We start from the raw sequence: 18,357 nt of genomic DNA on the forward strand, positions 1-18,357 counted from the left end.
CTCTTCCTACTTTGAATTTTGAACACCACTCTTACACTTGCGACTGAGATTTCATCGCCATATTGCGCACTTAATCTTCTGAAGATTTTAGAAGATTTCACATCTTCTTTTAGGAGGAACTTGATGATACAGCGCTGCTTCACCGAGGCCGCCAGATCTACTCTGCCAGGCTTGTTGCTGTCGTCCATTGCCGCTCTCTAAAAGTTTATTTCCTCAACCGCCCGTTGTCGCAGAAGTGTTCAGTTTGATATATATTTTGTGAACATGTGATATGCATAGTGAATTCTCATTTACAAGTGGAAATTAACAAAAAAGGATATTGAGACATGAAAGGATATTCACTCATTATACACTGTGTTGAAGTGTCCACTGATATCCAAACATGATTTTCCAATAGTATACATGGATGATTGTCAAACCATGGACTACTTCCATATTTACTAACAGTTACATGTTTTGTTGGTTTCTTGGTCGTGACATGGATTTCCATTGGATTCTTTGAATTTTGTTAGTTTGAATTTTGCTTTAAATATTTTTCTAATCCAGCTTTTAGTAAAAATTATACTGGTTAGAGCTAACAATGGAAGATTGGAAGGATGATTCTTCCTAGGATCTTCACCTTATATGACTGAAAGAAAAGGAAGAAAAAATTTGAACAAAATGACTATCAATAGGATTAAAACGCAATACCTCTAAATTGTGCACGATAGCTCATTGGTATAGCATTCCTTTTTGATGCGAGTGGTCCCTTCCTCAACTCGAGGCTAAGTGAGTGAATGGTGAACAACATCGCGTGAGTTTTCTCAAGGTTTCCCGTTCTGTTGCGTATTCTTATTAAACGAATTCTGTCATAATTACCTACTTTTATTAATTATTCCTCTCTCCTTTATCTTACAGAATATTTGTATAATCATGAGACATCGAACTAGAAATTTTATTTCAATTCATTTCATAATTACACGGAAAAGAATTTTATAAATTTACAGAAATTGTGTCTTGTCGATTTTCAAAATTAAGAGATTTCTAATCATGATAGTTCTAATTCTGAAGGAACAGTTGTATGACTTCTTCAATAACCTTTTTAATAAATAGAAACGAAAATTCCATAACAAGAACAAACCCTAATAAAACAGTAATGGCAAAACACCATTAGAAAACTTTCCACTGCCAACCTATATTAGACAACTTATATTACGAATAACGAAAAACGAAAGAAAAAATATATATGTATTAATGATAATACCATTCTCGTAATTCGTATTTAACGGACAAAGTGACATCTTAAGGATTGAAAAAAATACGTATGTGTATATTTTTTGGCAGGGTTTATTTTCACTTTTCTCCTGTCATCCGGTCATACAAAACAAGAACGACAATTGTTAATCATCACCAGGAGGAGTCAAAGAGGAACATAAAAAAATATATATTACACCCTCCTTCGTCTACTCCGCCCCAAAATAAACGACATAACCGGATTAAAACACTTTCGATTTTTCTTCCCAACTGACCAATTTGATTGCAAATAAAGAAGAAAAACCACAAACAAGATAGGGAGGAGAAGTATCAAAGAACGCATTTGATCTTATAAGAAGAAAAAGAGAATGAACAGGACGGATGGAAAGTGAAATCGGGTCTTGCGTCTTACATATAACAGGAAGTTGCGCTGATGGAGTTTGCTGTTCCATTCACCTCGCTGTTGAGGCACCAGTGACTCAACCCAACCTTAAGAACATTTCTCTTGTAGTCATGAAGATACCGGTGAGTGTATCAGACGCTGTTGCTGTCGGTAGTTTTGTGTGATTCTCTATCGTGCGTTTCTTGTTAAGAGGAAACATAAGGAAAAGGAAAGTTTGGTTGTTGTGTGTTTGTAGAACTCTTTCCTCTCTCTCTCTCTTGTATAACCTCACTTGACTTGAGAGAGAGAGTTGTTACCATACAGTCGAGGAGAGTCTGACTGACTGTTGCTGCATGATGCTGTGGTGTTATTGTTATCGGTGACTTTTTTTACAGTGGTGGTTCTGTTTTTATTTTTTTTAAAGTCCTCTTTATTTTCTTGCGGAGTGCTGTTGTTATCTAACATCTGTCATAGAGTTGTATGTATTACCTAATTACTATTTTTTACTTTACATTTAACATAACAATGTAATTATGTTATTATTTTCTAACAGTGGGTTCTTTTTTATTATTGGTATTTGTTAACTTATTACAATATTTCGTAGTTAACAGTTTTAAAAGTAGTTGTGGCTATTTAGGGAAATTGCATCGGTAAAAATTTAATTTTTATTCTTACGATATAACAGAAGGAAGTTTACCTAAAGTACCAATTATTGTATACAGCTTTCAAAAGTATATGAAGCATCCTTCTCTTAGCTGGTTAGATGAAATTTTAATCTTCGCTGATGTGAATTCCTTCAAGAGCCGCAACTATCTGGAGGGAAACAAAGAACAATTTGAAATAGTCTATTTAGTAAATGGACACTTTAATTGAACGATTATGCACTTTAACGTTAATTGACAAAAAATGTCAGTTAATGATATTGAAAAAACGTAAGTAGGATTAAGGAAAGATACGTAAGTATGAAAAGAAATTACAGATATCCTTTAGTGCCATCGAAAAAGCATTTCCACATGTTCTGGGATCAAATCTGTAAATACTCATTAACTGGACTTTGCGAATGTTACCTAACATCTGTCATAACGTTGCACGCGTTACTAAATTACTATTTTTTTTTTACTTTTCATTTAGCATAATATTGCAATTATCTTAATATTTTCTAAAAACGGTTTTGGTTTTTATTATTTGTTAAAATAGAAACATTTCCTAGTTGACAGTTCTGAATGTTATGGTAAAAAAAAAAAAGAACAATATGAAGTATTTAGAAAATGAAATCTTAGTGATTGTTAAATGATTTACGCACTGTAATGAATGAAGAATGTAAATTAATGAGAACGGAAGAAGTAGGCGGATTTAAGTTAAGCAACAAAAAGTATTAGAAGATCGCTTACGAGTAATACCTTACCAAACAAGAAATCGAACGAGTGTGGGATAAATTCTAAAAACACTCTACAACTAATTGAACTGTTTCTATTGCTTAAAAAGAAAAATCTACCAAAGTAGTGTTAAAAAAAATAATTCTACTGAAGCGAATATAGGAATATTACGTATCTTCTTCCACAAGCTGAATACCTTCCTTCCAAACCCGTGGACGACAATTTTAGTTGAACCTTTTCTAAAGGTTTTCCTCACTTTCATATCGGTATGATATTTTGAAATATAGGCTCTTCATTTGCCATTGTTATAAATCAGCAATTTTAGACAAGATTGCCGTCTTAACAATTGAATGAAACATTACCATATTCCAACAAAACTGTTCGAATGATTGTTCTAATAATTTATGTAAATAAAAGTATGAAGTTAACGTCCCACAGTTATCCCCTTAAAAAAGATAGATGATTAATGAAAGTGAATGATTGTGACACTTAATTTTTACTGTCCTTCCAGGAATCGAACCCAGGACCACGCGATCTAAGGCATACGTGCTAGTCACTTTATTAGCGGAAGGGCTAACGAATTATATAAATAATGATCGACTGTAGCAATAAAAATTCTTAATTGTGTGAATATTTTTTTTCGAATAACGTACAATTGTTCAAATTATTTAAAGAAGAATTTGTCAATTTTTTCTGCTAATATTGTTATCATAGGCGACTGAGACTCGATAGGACAGACCTGAGACTTACGGTTGAATATATTGAAAGAGTGTTTTACCACGAATAAAATGTGTAAGTCTATTTAGTTGCGATTTAACTTACTATATGGTAAGTTATGAGCGGTAAGTATTACCTCAAACACGTTGATCAATTTATTGCATAGTCATTTGTAACAAACTCCAAGCCACCATGCTATCCAAATTTTGACCTTGCTTCTTGTTTTAATGCAGTTTCACAATTCGAACAAAAAGAGTTAATCAGTATTGTTTGAGAATTACTTCCAGCTTAAGAACATTTTTACTTAAATAGAGCAATACTATAAATGAAACTTCTTTGGAGCGTTCAGAGCACAAAAGAATCAAGTAAAATTACCAAAGGTGGAGGTAAAGGATAAATATTATGTTCGTACGGTACGCTTAGGTACTTACTACTGTTTTTTTTTTTTTTTAATTATAAGAGCTATTTACAATATGTGCGCATGACCCTTTTATGCACTGAAAAGAGCTTCAGTTAGAGATCTTAAAGAAGAAACACGTTCAAAATGACCTAAAAGTAGACTTGATTGTTTGTACTCTGAACTTGCCATTTTATGTATGTAATGTGATGCAAGTTTCTATCTAATTAATTAGAAATTAAGATTTTCTTCTTGTTAGAGTAAATCTTTCTTGAAAGTATTTTAGGTGACATTTAATATTTTATATGTAATTCATAAACAATACTTTGACATTAAGAACATTATACTGTAATGCTGAAAATCTATTTACATTGTATTTAGCAAAACTTGCATGATTATTAATTTAGTAATGAGAGTAATGATAATTTATTTATGCCTACGGAGTGCAACTGTAACACATACAATTTTACAATTTAATTTTTTATTTCATAATTCGTGCAGTTCGCCTGAACATTGTAAGCAATGTTGCTACCAAATATTACCAATATGAAGAGATTCAGTGGATTGAACTTCATCTCAGACTGACTATATACTCCTCTTTCTCGATTTTTCTGCAGATTTATACCAATCAAAATATTAAAATTCACTATTAGTAGCTATTAATACAATTCTATTTTTGCCTTAATTATAAGCATATAATATAAGCATTATAATATTTTTTATGAACCTTATTTGAACTAGGCAAACGTGAAAATTCTTATGAAATAATACATACACAAAATGTATAATAAATTAAACTTAATAAGATATTGATTAGGTTATTGATTTATTCAATGCTAATCAGACCCCATTTTTAACTGCTATCAGAAAACCAGAGTTTTTCATTCAGTTGTCTATTACTTTTCATATAATCAAGAACTTTTGCTGGAAATGTTTCAAAAAGACATGGAACGTTATAAAAATACAGTTAATGGAGAAAAGTTATCAAATTATGCTAATTGTTGGATTTTCTTATCATATTCAGGATGTGACTGTACAGTGGAGATTTTTAAATGTAAATAAATTGATACTTCTTTTAATTAGAAAACAATTTCTAGATTCTGATGTATTCCCCTAATAGGCTACCTTAAATAATAAGTGAATGTTCGTTGAGTAGTCTGTGAGAAGAAAGTCCACGGCACGTTTCGCTATGGGGGCACAATGGATCAGTGATAGAGTGCTTAGCTCAGTGTGGTCCCTGGTTCGATCCCTGACCAAGTAACTTTGTGGTGGACAACATCGTGTTTGTGTTTTTCTCCGGCTACTCACGTTTCCCCCAACATTCTCATCCCATTACTTTTTCTCTTCATTCACTTGCCTTAATCATCAGTCTTCCTTAGCCTAACAGGCATAATCGTTGGACATTAAACTTTAAGCTTTTACTCAACACCATCAGAATAATGTTTCTGATTTGCATCGAGAGAACGTTTTTCAGATTAGCAATGGTAAGTGGCTGATCTACTTACACCATTGCTTCTCAATCTGAGGTTCGCGAAAGGGTTTCATGCGGGTCGCGAAGATAAGCGGAAGATGAATGAACTGACCAAATTTGGTTACAATCCATTTGTTTTAGGGAGGTGACTTTATCGACTACATACAAGAAATGGATTCTGTTATTACAGAAATAAGTTAGATGGATATCGTAATCTCCGGTACATTAAAAATCGGAGGTCCTATATTAAAACAGGTATATTAAAAATCCCACAAAAGCTTATTACAAATCATAAATTATAAGGAGGTCGCTGGCAAGAGGAAGTGATAAAATGGGGATCGTGATAGGAATTAGATTGGGAATCACCACAGTACACTGTATGATTACCCCCACATGAAGTAATCAAAAATTGAAATGTCTGGTCATTTGGTGTGCCTCGAAATGTTATCAGATAGACACTGATTTCATTAAACTGTTTGAGGCAAGACATTTTCATTCTCTCAGGAATACTTCCATAAATGTATGAATTTTTGTCAACCATATCATATTAACGAACATAATCTTTCAAAATCGTTTTCCGAAATCATTATTGTTAGTCTATCTTTATTATCTGTGGAGATATCTCGAAAATAAGGTTATGCAGATCGACCGCATCATAGTTTAGTGCCCAGCTGAAAAACAGCATTTATATAGAAGTCAAAAACTTTCTTATTGCGACATTTAAACGTTCTATGGATGGATTTTCGATGGAGCTACACAAAGGTCATATAAAACCAGAATATGGGTGCCCTCAGGATTTTCTTAACAATGCAAAAAGACTGTATAAAACCAAAACTTTTATGATTGGAATCTTGGGAGAAATAAATTGAACCAAACAGAAAGCTCATGTTCGGCTCGGCAGATCCATGCTCGATTCTCTCCTTAAACTATAAATTCACGTCTTATATAGCCTCGGTGCTGAAAGAAACTCAAAACATCAAACCAGGAGTAATAAAAAGCCAAATCGTGAAAATTAAAGATTTATAAAAGCATTAAAGTATAATATCGATTTTAAATTGACTGAAGCTACCGTTATTTTTATAATCTGAGTTTAACCAAAAAGAAGGAAAGGAAAAGATCAAGTATGCAATATTCCATTGTTACTTTCATATTTTAATATACATTTGTTTAATTAGTTAATTAATTTACTAATATTGCGATTTACTATGCATTCTATTCTCTTATGCAACCTAAAATGCTCTGAAAGTATTTTGTACAGTATAACATTCAGGGAATTTTTGTAAATTATGAAATTTACGATAGACTTTAAAGATTGGATTTGAGTTTAGCATCCCGTTCAGCAGCTACACTATATGAGACGTGGGCCTAGAAATTAATGTAGAATCCGAACCACATGAGCTCACGACGAGAACCGAAACGATAGATTGCTAGACTGAATGCAAAAACAGTTTGCAACAGAAAAGTAAAAATAATAAATGTAAATGTATTTTTAAAGTGCAATTTCATTCCTATCCAAAGAGAGCGGGGCGCAAAAGGTAATGGCTTCTCTGGGTCCATGACCATCAATTTATTTGTAGATCTATTTGGAGATGGGTATCAAGATTTCATTTATTTATTTATTTCGTATTTATTTATCCATACATAAGAAAGTGACATGAGCATGGCACGTAATGGTAATGATGAAGTGAACACAAGATATTAGTTAGGATGATTGGTTTAATCTTCTGCTCTGGGGCTACTCAGAGTGTTTTTAAATACTTGGTGCATTGATGAAGTTACATGCAATGCATGAAAGATTGCGACAATAGATAGGGGGGGGTGGGGTGGCAGAGCAACGGCCTGATAACATTCGTGGCGAGAAGATGATCTATTGGTGAATAAGCAGAACGTGGTAAAGCTGGAGTTCATGAAGTATCAGATGAGCGTCGGAAATGCGGCGTTGAATGTAGCAGATGTAGAGACTATACAGATGACGTAAGAGTGTTGGCATTGTTGTGCGACGGTAGATCTCGGGAGTCGAAGTGTGTAGCGGTAATGAACAAGCAAGGTGTAAGACAGCAGCATGGCCTTCCACGCCCTGTAACCTAGTTTTTCATAAAATGTTTGTGGAGCTGATACCAAGCGACATGTCCATGCGTAAGAGCAGGACAAACAAGAACTTTATATGTATGAAGATTTAGTTTGGTGCTAAGACTCCAGTAAGTGCCTTTCAAACCGCGTAACAATTTGATCCGACGGCGAATGTTAGCTTGTAAATTCGAAAATAAAAGTAATATTTAATGCTTTTATAAAACGTGCAAAAAAACGGAAATATTTTGTGAGTACAATAAATAAATGAGTGTAGGACAATAAAAAACACTGAACGTGATTGATTATAATGGATTAAAGCGAATCATTTAATTCTCCTAATGTTTTTTTTCTAAATCTTACTTTCGTTACTTCATTATACCCCAAAAAGAAGAAAAAACAATATTCTATAATGATAGAAAATGCATTTAGTTATTACTAACATTTGGAAAATAAAATTTAATATATAGGGTTATTTAAAAAGCGCACCGGATTTGTTACAGCAAATTTTAAACTTCATTAAAAAAAACACACATTAACAAAATTGATAAACATGTCATCACACATTCCGATTTCAGGTATGGTGAATGACGTCGGGCATATGACCTCCTCTACTGTGCTAGCATGCAATAAATCTGTTCGTGAAATTCGCTATGACTGCCTGACACCGCAATATTGTGCTTAGAACGACCACTACGACGACACCCAGGACTTTTTCACTGTTGAACTCGTTTCATTGAACTTTATCATAAGTCTGTGAACTATTGATTCATTCGGTGCCTCATTTCTCCCTAGAACTGCGTGAAGTTGCCTGACAGTTGCTGCATATCTTTCTCCGTTCTGATAGAAACTTTTCACTATTAGCACACATTGGGCTATAGTAAACTGCTCCATGGCGAGACACAGACTGAAGAAATGCGAAAAATTCAAACTAAGGCCACAATCGGAATGTTTGTGGGTAGATCAACAATACAAAACAATGTCTGCAACCGAGAAACAAGAATTTGCCAGACGATCCAAATCCGGAGTGCGTTTTGAATGTTCTGAATAACCCTATATAACCCAAGGAGGGCTATAGGGGTTACAGACCCCCTTTATGCTCAGGTATACACTGGATAAAATGGGTTTCAGTCCTGCTTTACGCTGGATAAAGCGACAAACTATGGTTTAGCCCCTCCCTTGATCATATCCTGGATCCGCCACTGTATATATATATATATATATATATATATACACTGAGAAAAATCCGTTCTCCGGACAGCGGTATATTCTTCAAATATACGGTATCCTCTTGCTTACTATAGAAATCAGTACGGAGCATACGTTATCCGTATGCTACATAGGCACTGCCCTTAGATGTTACATCATGTCGTTGCAGGATGTCTAACATCTAACAGTTTTCCGTATATCACTTACATATACTTATGTTACCTTGGTCGGCTATATGTTATATACGTCCATTTGTATGTGAAATCCTGACCGCCTACATTGTTTCATACGTAAAGTGCGTATAGATGGAACACTTATACAGAAAGTATTGTAAAACATGCGTTTTCAGTTATACGTCTGCTGTACGTTAAGTCCAAAAACTACAGGAATTACGCATGTAACCTATCTTTTTAAGTACGCCACCTACAATTTTTTTTCTCAGTGTATATATATGTGTGTGTGTGTGTGTCTTACGTATGATTAAAAACGATAGCATGGGTAGCGCGTTCATTTACAACATTTGGCTTATATGAGAGTTGAAGTATTTATAATTATAACATTACTTATTCTTTTTAAAGTAAAGGGTAAATACAACCTTTATTTTAGATGTAGTTTTCTTGAAAAATAGAAAATGAAATGAAGTGAAAATTTGAGTTATACGTCCCTCTTTTATGCCGGCTAGGCTTAAGGAGATGGTGATGATGAGAAATGAATGGAATGGTAGAATGAAGAAAGTGGGAGGAAATGGGAGAACCCCGAGGAAACCCACGCACACGATGTTTGTCAACCACAAATTCACTTGGCGGGAGCTGGAATTGAACCCGTGGTCCCATACACCAGAGGTGAACAATCTACCACTGAGCCACCGCGATCCCCTCTTGAAAAACGGAATTATTTTTTATTTTTAGCATGATTTGTTTTACTGCTTATTATTATTATTATTATTATTATTATTATTATTATTATTATTATTATTATTATTATTATTATTATTATTATTATTATTATTATTTAAAGAATGTATGTTTCTTTTTCATTAACACATGTAACACAATCAATTAAATTCTATTATGTAAAGCTCAATAATTAAATAATCCTTTTCAATCCTCTACGATTGATGGATTCTGTATTATGTCTGAACTACACATTTGTCAGAGTATTTTGGTAGAAGGTCCGTAGCCCGATATGTAAATGGCCCATTAATTAAATATTAAGAATACAAAATTTACGCATATTTTTTTTTCTATAAAATGTTATGTACTTGTACACGATGTCTTGCAAGAAGTTTTTGCTAAGAAGGAAAAAAATTCTTCACAGGTCGTTAACCCATACTTGGATTTTCCCCGATTCTTTTATCCCACTCTTTGAACGGCATGCGGTCATAAAACATATTAATATGTGAAAGTTATTTCTTAAAAAAAGAATTATTTTTTCTTTAGTTGTCAATTATAGTAATTGTCCTGTGCAGAAAACTTCCTATTTTCCTTGTTGCACATAGATGCCACAAATTTGAATGTTGGTATGATGCCACACCTACCTGTAAAACTATTAACCTAGGCAGTATTAAAGCATTTCGTAACTTACCTGAAAACGCATTGGGAGCTGTGAATAGGCTATGTCAAGTATTGAATATTTGCTGCTTTTTCAAAATATATATTTAGGAGTCTACTGTTATGTACAATCAGGATATATTCATAATTCCAGCAAGTGAATGAGAATCACAAACATGCCAACTATGAAAACACAAATGTAAACTTACTGTCACTTTTAACGCGATATAACCAGACTGACTTAAAAGCGTTTATCCATTCTATTCAATTAACTAAAGAGCTTTATTTAAATTATTACAAAACAAAATGTAATATTTAAATGTCTATATCATTATTACTTTTCGTAATGAATCATGTTTAATAAAAGTAATCATAAATTTGTGCGTGGAAGTATTACTTTCAGCCTTGGGCTTTTTGTTTCCAAATGCTTCTTGCTTAAACGCAATGAGTTTGAAAAAAAAAAGAAAAGAAAAATCAGACATGATACAAAATTGAGCGAAAAGGCAGCAAGTAACATGAGGAAAACGAATTATATACCTCTATAATCGGAAACACACTTAATTGTTTGCGTACTTCCACAAAACATACAAACACCAAATTTTGCATACTTGTTCGTCATGGGATGTGAGTAATGGGAAAATTCCGATATCACGAAAAAGGCGACATTTTCCATGTAAATGAAGTGTCGAAATTTTTCGTCGGTTTGAAATGCTGGTTTTTAGAGTAGTTCCGCACACCATAGAAACGTCATATTTTTTCAGGCAGTGAAGCTAGGAACATAGTTTATGATAGAAAAAAGAGCATTAAAATTCGTTTTCGTTTCGCGGCGCAAATCGAAAAAATGTGAAATTTGTAACGGCTGTATCTAGGAGGTAGAAATTTCGAGGTGATGTTTATTCTGATGCGTAGTTTGCGAATCCGCCCTTAAACTTGAAAAAAATAGTCATGTTCGGTGTAAGAAAGTGCTAGGAATATTATAAGGGGGCGTCTAATTCTACACAATTTGTAGATATGGTGGAATCACGAAATTGCGTTCAAGTGTGTAGAGTACAGCGCATGTGAGGGGAAAATTCCGACATGTTGGAAAAGTCGTCATCTTCGATTCAAAATGGCGGCTCAAAAATTTGTAACCATGAAAATTGTAAGTTGTGCTCTTGGTAGGTAAGCCAGGTTTCGCTATGTTATTAAGGACGTAGTTCAGTTTAAGTGAAGAAACAAATCATTGGAGAAGTCGCCATCTTGAATTCAAAATTGCCATATTTTTGAATTGCCTTCATTTGGCCTCTTATGTGGTATATTGAGGAGAATAGAACAAGCAGAATTGAACGTAGTAAGTTAGCTCCGCGGTAAAGTGTCTGGTTTCTGAGTAGCAGGTCTGGGTTCGAATCCCCGCCGACCTTGTTTTATCTTGCGTTTTTTTTCTTATCACGTTGCTTTGTTTTATCAAAATAATTTCTGTTGGCATTGCGTGAACAAAATATTTTCGTTATTACAGACATAGACGGAAAGGATATATTTATACGCTAACTGTTGAGATGGTCTCGAAACTAGGCAGTATGTTCGTGTAAAGTTTCGAGACGATACTGAAGTATTTAAAATCAAACATATGTAGCATTGGAAATGGAGCATCACCAGTGTCTCTATCGGAAGCAATGTTCGGGGGGGGGGAGTATTACCCCGGGGGCACTGCTGATAACATTCTATTTGTTATTGTATTATATACGTATTATTTTGATCTCGCCAGGGGCGCTCTGAGGAGGCGGTGTTCCCCAAAAAGAGTCTGAAAGAAACAATGGGCATCTTTTTCACGATATAGTGTCCATACAAGACAACAATACATTTTGTCTCGCGACAACAGTGTCTACTTCAAACCGGAAACGATTGCAAAGTATCTCTCTCCCCTTTTATGTCCCTCGTTAAGATACCTGCGTATACCAAATTTGGAGAGAATACCACAAATAGAAAGTATAAAATATTAATTTTAAGGAAATACACACACATACAGGGACGTACGCAGGGGGTGGTTCCTGGGGGTCTGGACCACCCCCGAAATTCCAACTTTTGTGTAAATGTAGCCTAATTTTTGGGACAAGTTTAGGAATTTCAATATAAAATACACAGATATTGAGTTGGACCCCTCCCGAAATAAATTCCTGCGTACGCCACTGCACACATACGCTCATACACACACACACAAATGGGCCCCTCTTGAAAATTGTCTCGTCGGCAGCGTACATATTTATAATATATAAGATACGTGGGAAAGTGCCCCTTTCGATTTAATAGTTTTAGTTGCGGGTCCGGTTGGAATGAAATGCCGTATATGATAGAGTCAAGCTTATTTTCAATCACCTATGCTATAAAAATAAACTTTCAAAGAAAGAAAAAGTGAGAGAAAAACTTGTTGGGAATCGAACCCATGTCTTTTGCACAGTAGGCTTACGTCGTTCCCCTACACTACTCAATTCGTTAGATTTTGGATTTCCTACTTACTGCTAACATAGTACTGGTACGTAGCTGGCCCGCGTCCGTGGAATTATATACCTCTATAATCGGAAACACACTTAATTGTTTGCGTACTTCCACAAAACATACAAACACCAAATTTTGCATACTTGTTCGTCATGGGATGTGAGTAATGGGAAAATTCCGATATCACGAAAAAGGCGACATTTTCCATGTAAATGAAGTTTCGAAATTTTTCGTCGGTTTGAAATGCTGGTTTTTAGAGTAGTTCCGCACACCATAGAAACGTCATATTTTGTCAGGCAGTGAAGCTAGGAACATAGTTTATGATAGAAAAAAGAGCATTAAAATTCGTTTTCGTTTCGCGGCGCAAATCGAAAAAATGTGAAATTTGTAATGGCTGTATCTAGGAGGTAGAAATTTCGAGGTGATGTTTATTCTGATGCGTAGTTTGCGAATCCGCCCTTAAACTTGAAAAAAAAATAGTCATGTTCGGTGTAAGAAAGTGCTAGGAATATTATAAGGGGGCGTCTAATTCTACACAATTTGTAGATATGGTGGAATCACGAAATTGCGTTCAAGTGTGTAGAGTACAGCGCATGTGAGGGGAAAATTCCGACATGTTGGAAAAGTCGTCATCTTCGATTCAAAATGGCGGCTCAAAAATTTGTAACCATGAAAATTGTAAGTTGTGCTCTTGATAGGTAAGCCAGGTTTCGCTATGTTATTAAGGACGTAGTTCAGTTTAAGTGAAGAAACAAATCATTGGAGAAGTCGCCATCTTGAATTCAAAATTGCCATATTTTTGAATTGCCTTCATTTGGCCTCTTATGTGGTATATTGAGGAGAATAGAACAAGCAGAATTCAACGTAGTAAGTTAGCTCCGCGGTAAAGTGTCTGGTTTCTGAGTAGCAGGTCTGGGTTCGAATCCCCGCCGACCTTGTTTTGTCTTGCGTTTTTTTTTTCTTATCACGTTGCTTTGTTTTATCAAAATAATTTCTGTTGGCATTGCGTGAACAAAATATTTTCGTTATTACAGACATAGACGGAAAGGATATATTTATACGCTAACTGTTGAGATGGTCTCGAAACTAGGCAGTATGTTCGTGTAAAGTTTCGAGACGATACTGAAGTATTTAAAATCAAACATATGTAGCATTGGAAATGGAGCATCACCAGTGTCTCTATCGGAAGCAATGTTCGGGGGGGGGAGTATTACCCCGGGGGCACTGCTGATAACATTCTATTTGTTATTGTATTATATACGTATTATTTTGATCTCGCCAGGGGCGCTCTGAGGAGGCGGTGTTCCCCAAAAAGAGTCTGAAAGAAACAATGGGCATCTTTTTCACGATATAGTGTCCATACAAGACAACAATACATTTTGTCTCGCGACAACAGTGTCTACTTCAAACCGGAAACGATTGCAAAGTATCTCTCTCCCCTTTTATGTCCCTCGTTAAGATACCTGCGTATACCAAATTTGGAGAGAATACCACAAATAGAAAGTATAAAATATTAATTTTAAGGAAATACACACACATACAGGGACGTACGCAGGGGGTGGTTCCTGGGGGTCCGGACCACCCCCGAAATTCCAACTTTTGTGTAAATGTAGCCTAATTTTTGGGACAAGTTTAGGAATTTCAATATAAAATACACAGATATTGAGTTGGACCCCTCCCGAAATAAATTCCTGCGTACGCCACTGCACACATACGCTCATACACACACACACAAATGGGCCCCTCTTGAAAATTGTCTCGTTGGCAGCGTACATATTTATAATATATAAGATACGTGGGAAAGTGCCCCTTTCGATTTAATAGTTTTAGTTGCGGGTCCGGTTGGAATGAAATGCCGTATATGATAGAGTCAAGCTTATTTTCAATCACCTATGCTATAAAAATAAACTTTCAAAGAAAGAAAAAGTGAGAGAAAAACTTGTTGGGAATCGAACCCATGTCTTTTGCACAGTAGGCTTACGTCGTTCCCCTACACTACTCAATTCGTTAGATTTTGGATTTCCTATTTACTGCTAACATAGTACTGGTACGTAGCTGGCCCGCGTCCGTGGAATTATATACCTCTATAATCGGAAACACACTTAATTGTTTGTGTACTTCCACAAAACATACAAACACCAAATTTTGCATACTTGTTCGTCATGGGATGTGAGTAATGGGAAAATTCCGATATCACGAAAAAGGCGACATTTTCCATGTAAATGAAGTGTCGAAATTTTTCGTCGGTTTGAAATGCTGGTTTTTAGAGTAGTTCCGCACACCATAGAAACGTCATATTTTGTCAGGCAGTGAAGCTAGGAACATAGTTTATGATAGAAAAAAGAGCATTAAAATTCGTTTTCGTTTCGCGGCGCAAATCGAAAAAATGTGAAATTTGTAATGGCTGTATCTAGGAGGTAGAAATTTCGAGGTGATGTTTATTCTGATGCGTAGTTTGCGAATCCGCCCTTAAACTTGAAAAAAAAAGTCATGTTCGGTGTAAGAAAGTGCTAGGAATATTATAAGGGGGCGTCTAATTCTACACAATTTGTAGATATGGTGGAATCACGAAATTGCGTTCAAGTGTGTAGAGTACAGCGCATGTGAGGGGAAAATTCCGACATGTTGGAAAAGTCGTCATCTTCGATTCAAAATGGCGGCTCAAAAATTTGTAACCATGAAAATTGTAAGTTGTGCTCTTGGTAGGTAAGCCAGGTTTCGCTATGTTATTAAGGACGTAGTTCAGTTTAAGTGAAGAAACAAATCATTGGAGAAGTCGCCATCTTGAATTCAAAATTGCCATATTTTTGAATTGCCTTCATTTGGCCTCTTATGTGGTATATTGAGGAGAATAGAACAAGCAGAATTCAACGTAGTAAGTTAGCTCCGCGGTAAAGTGTCTGGTTTCTGAGTAGCAGGTCTGGGTTCGAATCCCCGCCGACCTTGTTTTATCTTGCGTTTTTTTTTTCTTATCACGTTGCTTTGTTTTATCAAAATAATTTCTGTTGGCATTGCGTGAACAAAATATTTTCGTTATTACAGACATAGACGGAAAGGATATATTTATACGCTAACTGTTGAGATGGTCTCGAAACTAGGCAGTATGTTCGTGTAAAGTTTCGAGACGATACTGAAGTATTTAAAATCAAACATATGTAGCATTGGAAATGGAGCATCACCAGTGTCTCTATCGGAAGCAATGTTCGGGGGGGGGGGGAGTATTACCCCGGGGGCACTGCTGATAACATTCTATTTGTTATTGTATTATATACGTATTATTTTGATCTCGCCAGGGGCGCTCTGAGGAGGCGGTGTTCCCCAAAAAGAGTCTGAAAGAAACAATGGGCATCTTTTTCACGATATAGTGTCCATACAAGACAACAATACATTTTGTCTCGCGACAACAGTGTCTACTTCAAACCGGAAACGATTGCAAAGTATCTCTCTCCCCTTTTATGTCCCTCGTTAAGATACCTGCGTATACCAAATTTGGAGAGAATACCACAAATAGAAAGTATAAAATATTAATTTTAAGGAAATACACACACATACAGGGACGTACGCAGGGGGTGGTTCCTGGGGGTCCGGACCACCCCCGAAATTCCAACTTTTGTGTAAATGTAGCCTAATTTTTGGGACAAGTTTAGGAATTTCAATATAAAATACACAGATATTGAGTTGGACCCCTCCCGAAATAAATTCCTGCGTACGCCACTGCACACATACGCTCATACACACACACACAAATGGGCCCCTCTTGAAAATTGTCTCGTCGGCAGCGTACATATTTATAATATATAAGATACGTGGGAAAGTGCCCCTTTCGATTTAATAGTTTTAGTTGCGGGTCCGGTTGGAATGAAATGCCGTATATGATAGAGTCAAGCTTATTTTCAATCACCTATGCTATAAAAATAAACTTTCAAAGAAAGAAAAAGTGAGAGAAAAACTTGTTGGGAATCGAACCCATGTCTTTTGCACAGTAGGCTTACGTCGTTCCCCTACACTACTCAATTCGTTAGATTTTGGATTTCCTATTTACTGCTAACATAGTACTGGTACGTAGCTGGCCCGCGTCCGTGGAATTACACCTCTAAAATCGGAATAGTTATCGTGTTATATATGATTTTTTTACGATGATTAAGGAAATGATCTCTTGTTATTTGATTGTAATAAGAAATTTGAAAGACACGATTCTAGTACAATATTTTACTACAGTGTAGAAAGTGATGTTGTTTTAGTTGCTATAAACATTTTTTTTAAAAGCCTCCAATAATATTAATATTTAAATTACCTAGTAAATAAACGTCTTCATTGAAAATATAAGAGTAAAGATACAGGAAGACTGTATGTAATTGTCCAGTATAAATAATCATTTCAACAAGTCCTGCTGCCCAATAATTACTTTTGTACCAAAGGATAGCATTGTAATACAGTGTACTACGTTACTGTGCAAAAACTGGTGTTCAATCAAATGTTATGAACTAATGTTTAAAAAGCCTTAACAAAATTCATATTTGTAAATTACGAACAAATTTAGTCTTCATAAAAATGCAAGACGAGAGATACAGGTAGACTGCAAGAAATTGTCCAGTAAATATGAAATATTTCAAAAAGTCTTGCTGCAGGTAATATGTACTACTATGCCGAAGAGTTCTTTTATAAGGGACTTTTCTATATTACAGTGCAAAATAGTGTTTTCTCAAATGATACCAACAAATGTTTAAAAAGCCTCCAACAATAATCATATTTGTAAATCACCTACAAATTGTAGTCTTCATTGAAAATACATGAATAAATATACAGGGAGACTGCAAGAATTTGTGCAGTATATATGAAACTTTTCAAGAAATCTTGCTGAGGTAATATGTACAACTATGCCCAAGGTTTCCATTATAATCCACTGTACTACATTATAGTACAAAAGTAGTGTTCACTCAAATGCTATGAAATAATTTAAACAATCTCCAACAATATTCATATTTGTAAATTATCTAGTAAACTGTAGTCTTCATTGTAAATACAAGAATTAATGTGCAGGAAGACTGAAATATTTTCCCACCCTTATATCACAGATATGAATTACTTTTCCTGCTGGTAATATGTACAATTAACTACAAGGACACTATTATATTACATTGTACTAAATTACACTGCAAAACATAATATTAAAAAATGCTACGAATAAATATTTGTTAGGTTGCAAAAATCACATTTGTAAACAGTGAATGTTTTCGCAAAATGCAAGGTTTAATAGGTAGGCTATTGGAAGACAGTGTCCGCTGTATATGTTTCAGAAAATAAATTCTGTTATTGTCTCTAACATGTATAGGTGTGCGCAAAGTGCACATAATAAGCCATGCACATGATAGCCAGAGTAGAAGTAGTAATAGAGTTCTTTCTAATAAATTGTGTTTGGTTTTCAAAGTTACATGGAAGGAATAATACCGGTTGAATTGAAGTATGTGTTGGTAACAGGTGTC

The 18,357-nt window shown here is 35.1% G+C and overlaps 1 protein-coding gene across 1 annotated transcript in view; it reads left to right on the top strand.

Annotated features, from left to right (window-relative positions):
* Nucleotides 1-1,599: 1,599 nt before the first annotated feature.
* The window catches only part of LOC145695053 (uncharacterized), a 30,317-nt gene continuing 13,559 nt past the window's right edge, over nucleotides 1,600-18,357 (top strand). The window contains exon 1 of the mRNA XM_081771886.1: nucleotides 1,600-1,758. Within this exon, the coding sequence (XP_081628012.1) occupies nucleotides 1,615-1,758 (144 nt within the window). The 5' untranslated portion in view covers nucleotides 1,600-1,614. The remainder of the gene's footprint in view (nucleotides 1,759-18,357) is intronic.

The sequence above is a fragment of the Thermobia domestica genome, chromosome 9 (assembly GCF_964235325.1).
Source record: "Thermobia domestica chromosome 9, izTheDome1.hap1.1, whole genome shotgun sequence".
Lineage (NCBI taxonomy): Eukaryota > Metazoa > Arthropoda > Insecta > Zygentoma > Lepismatidae > Thermobia > Thermobia domestica.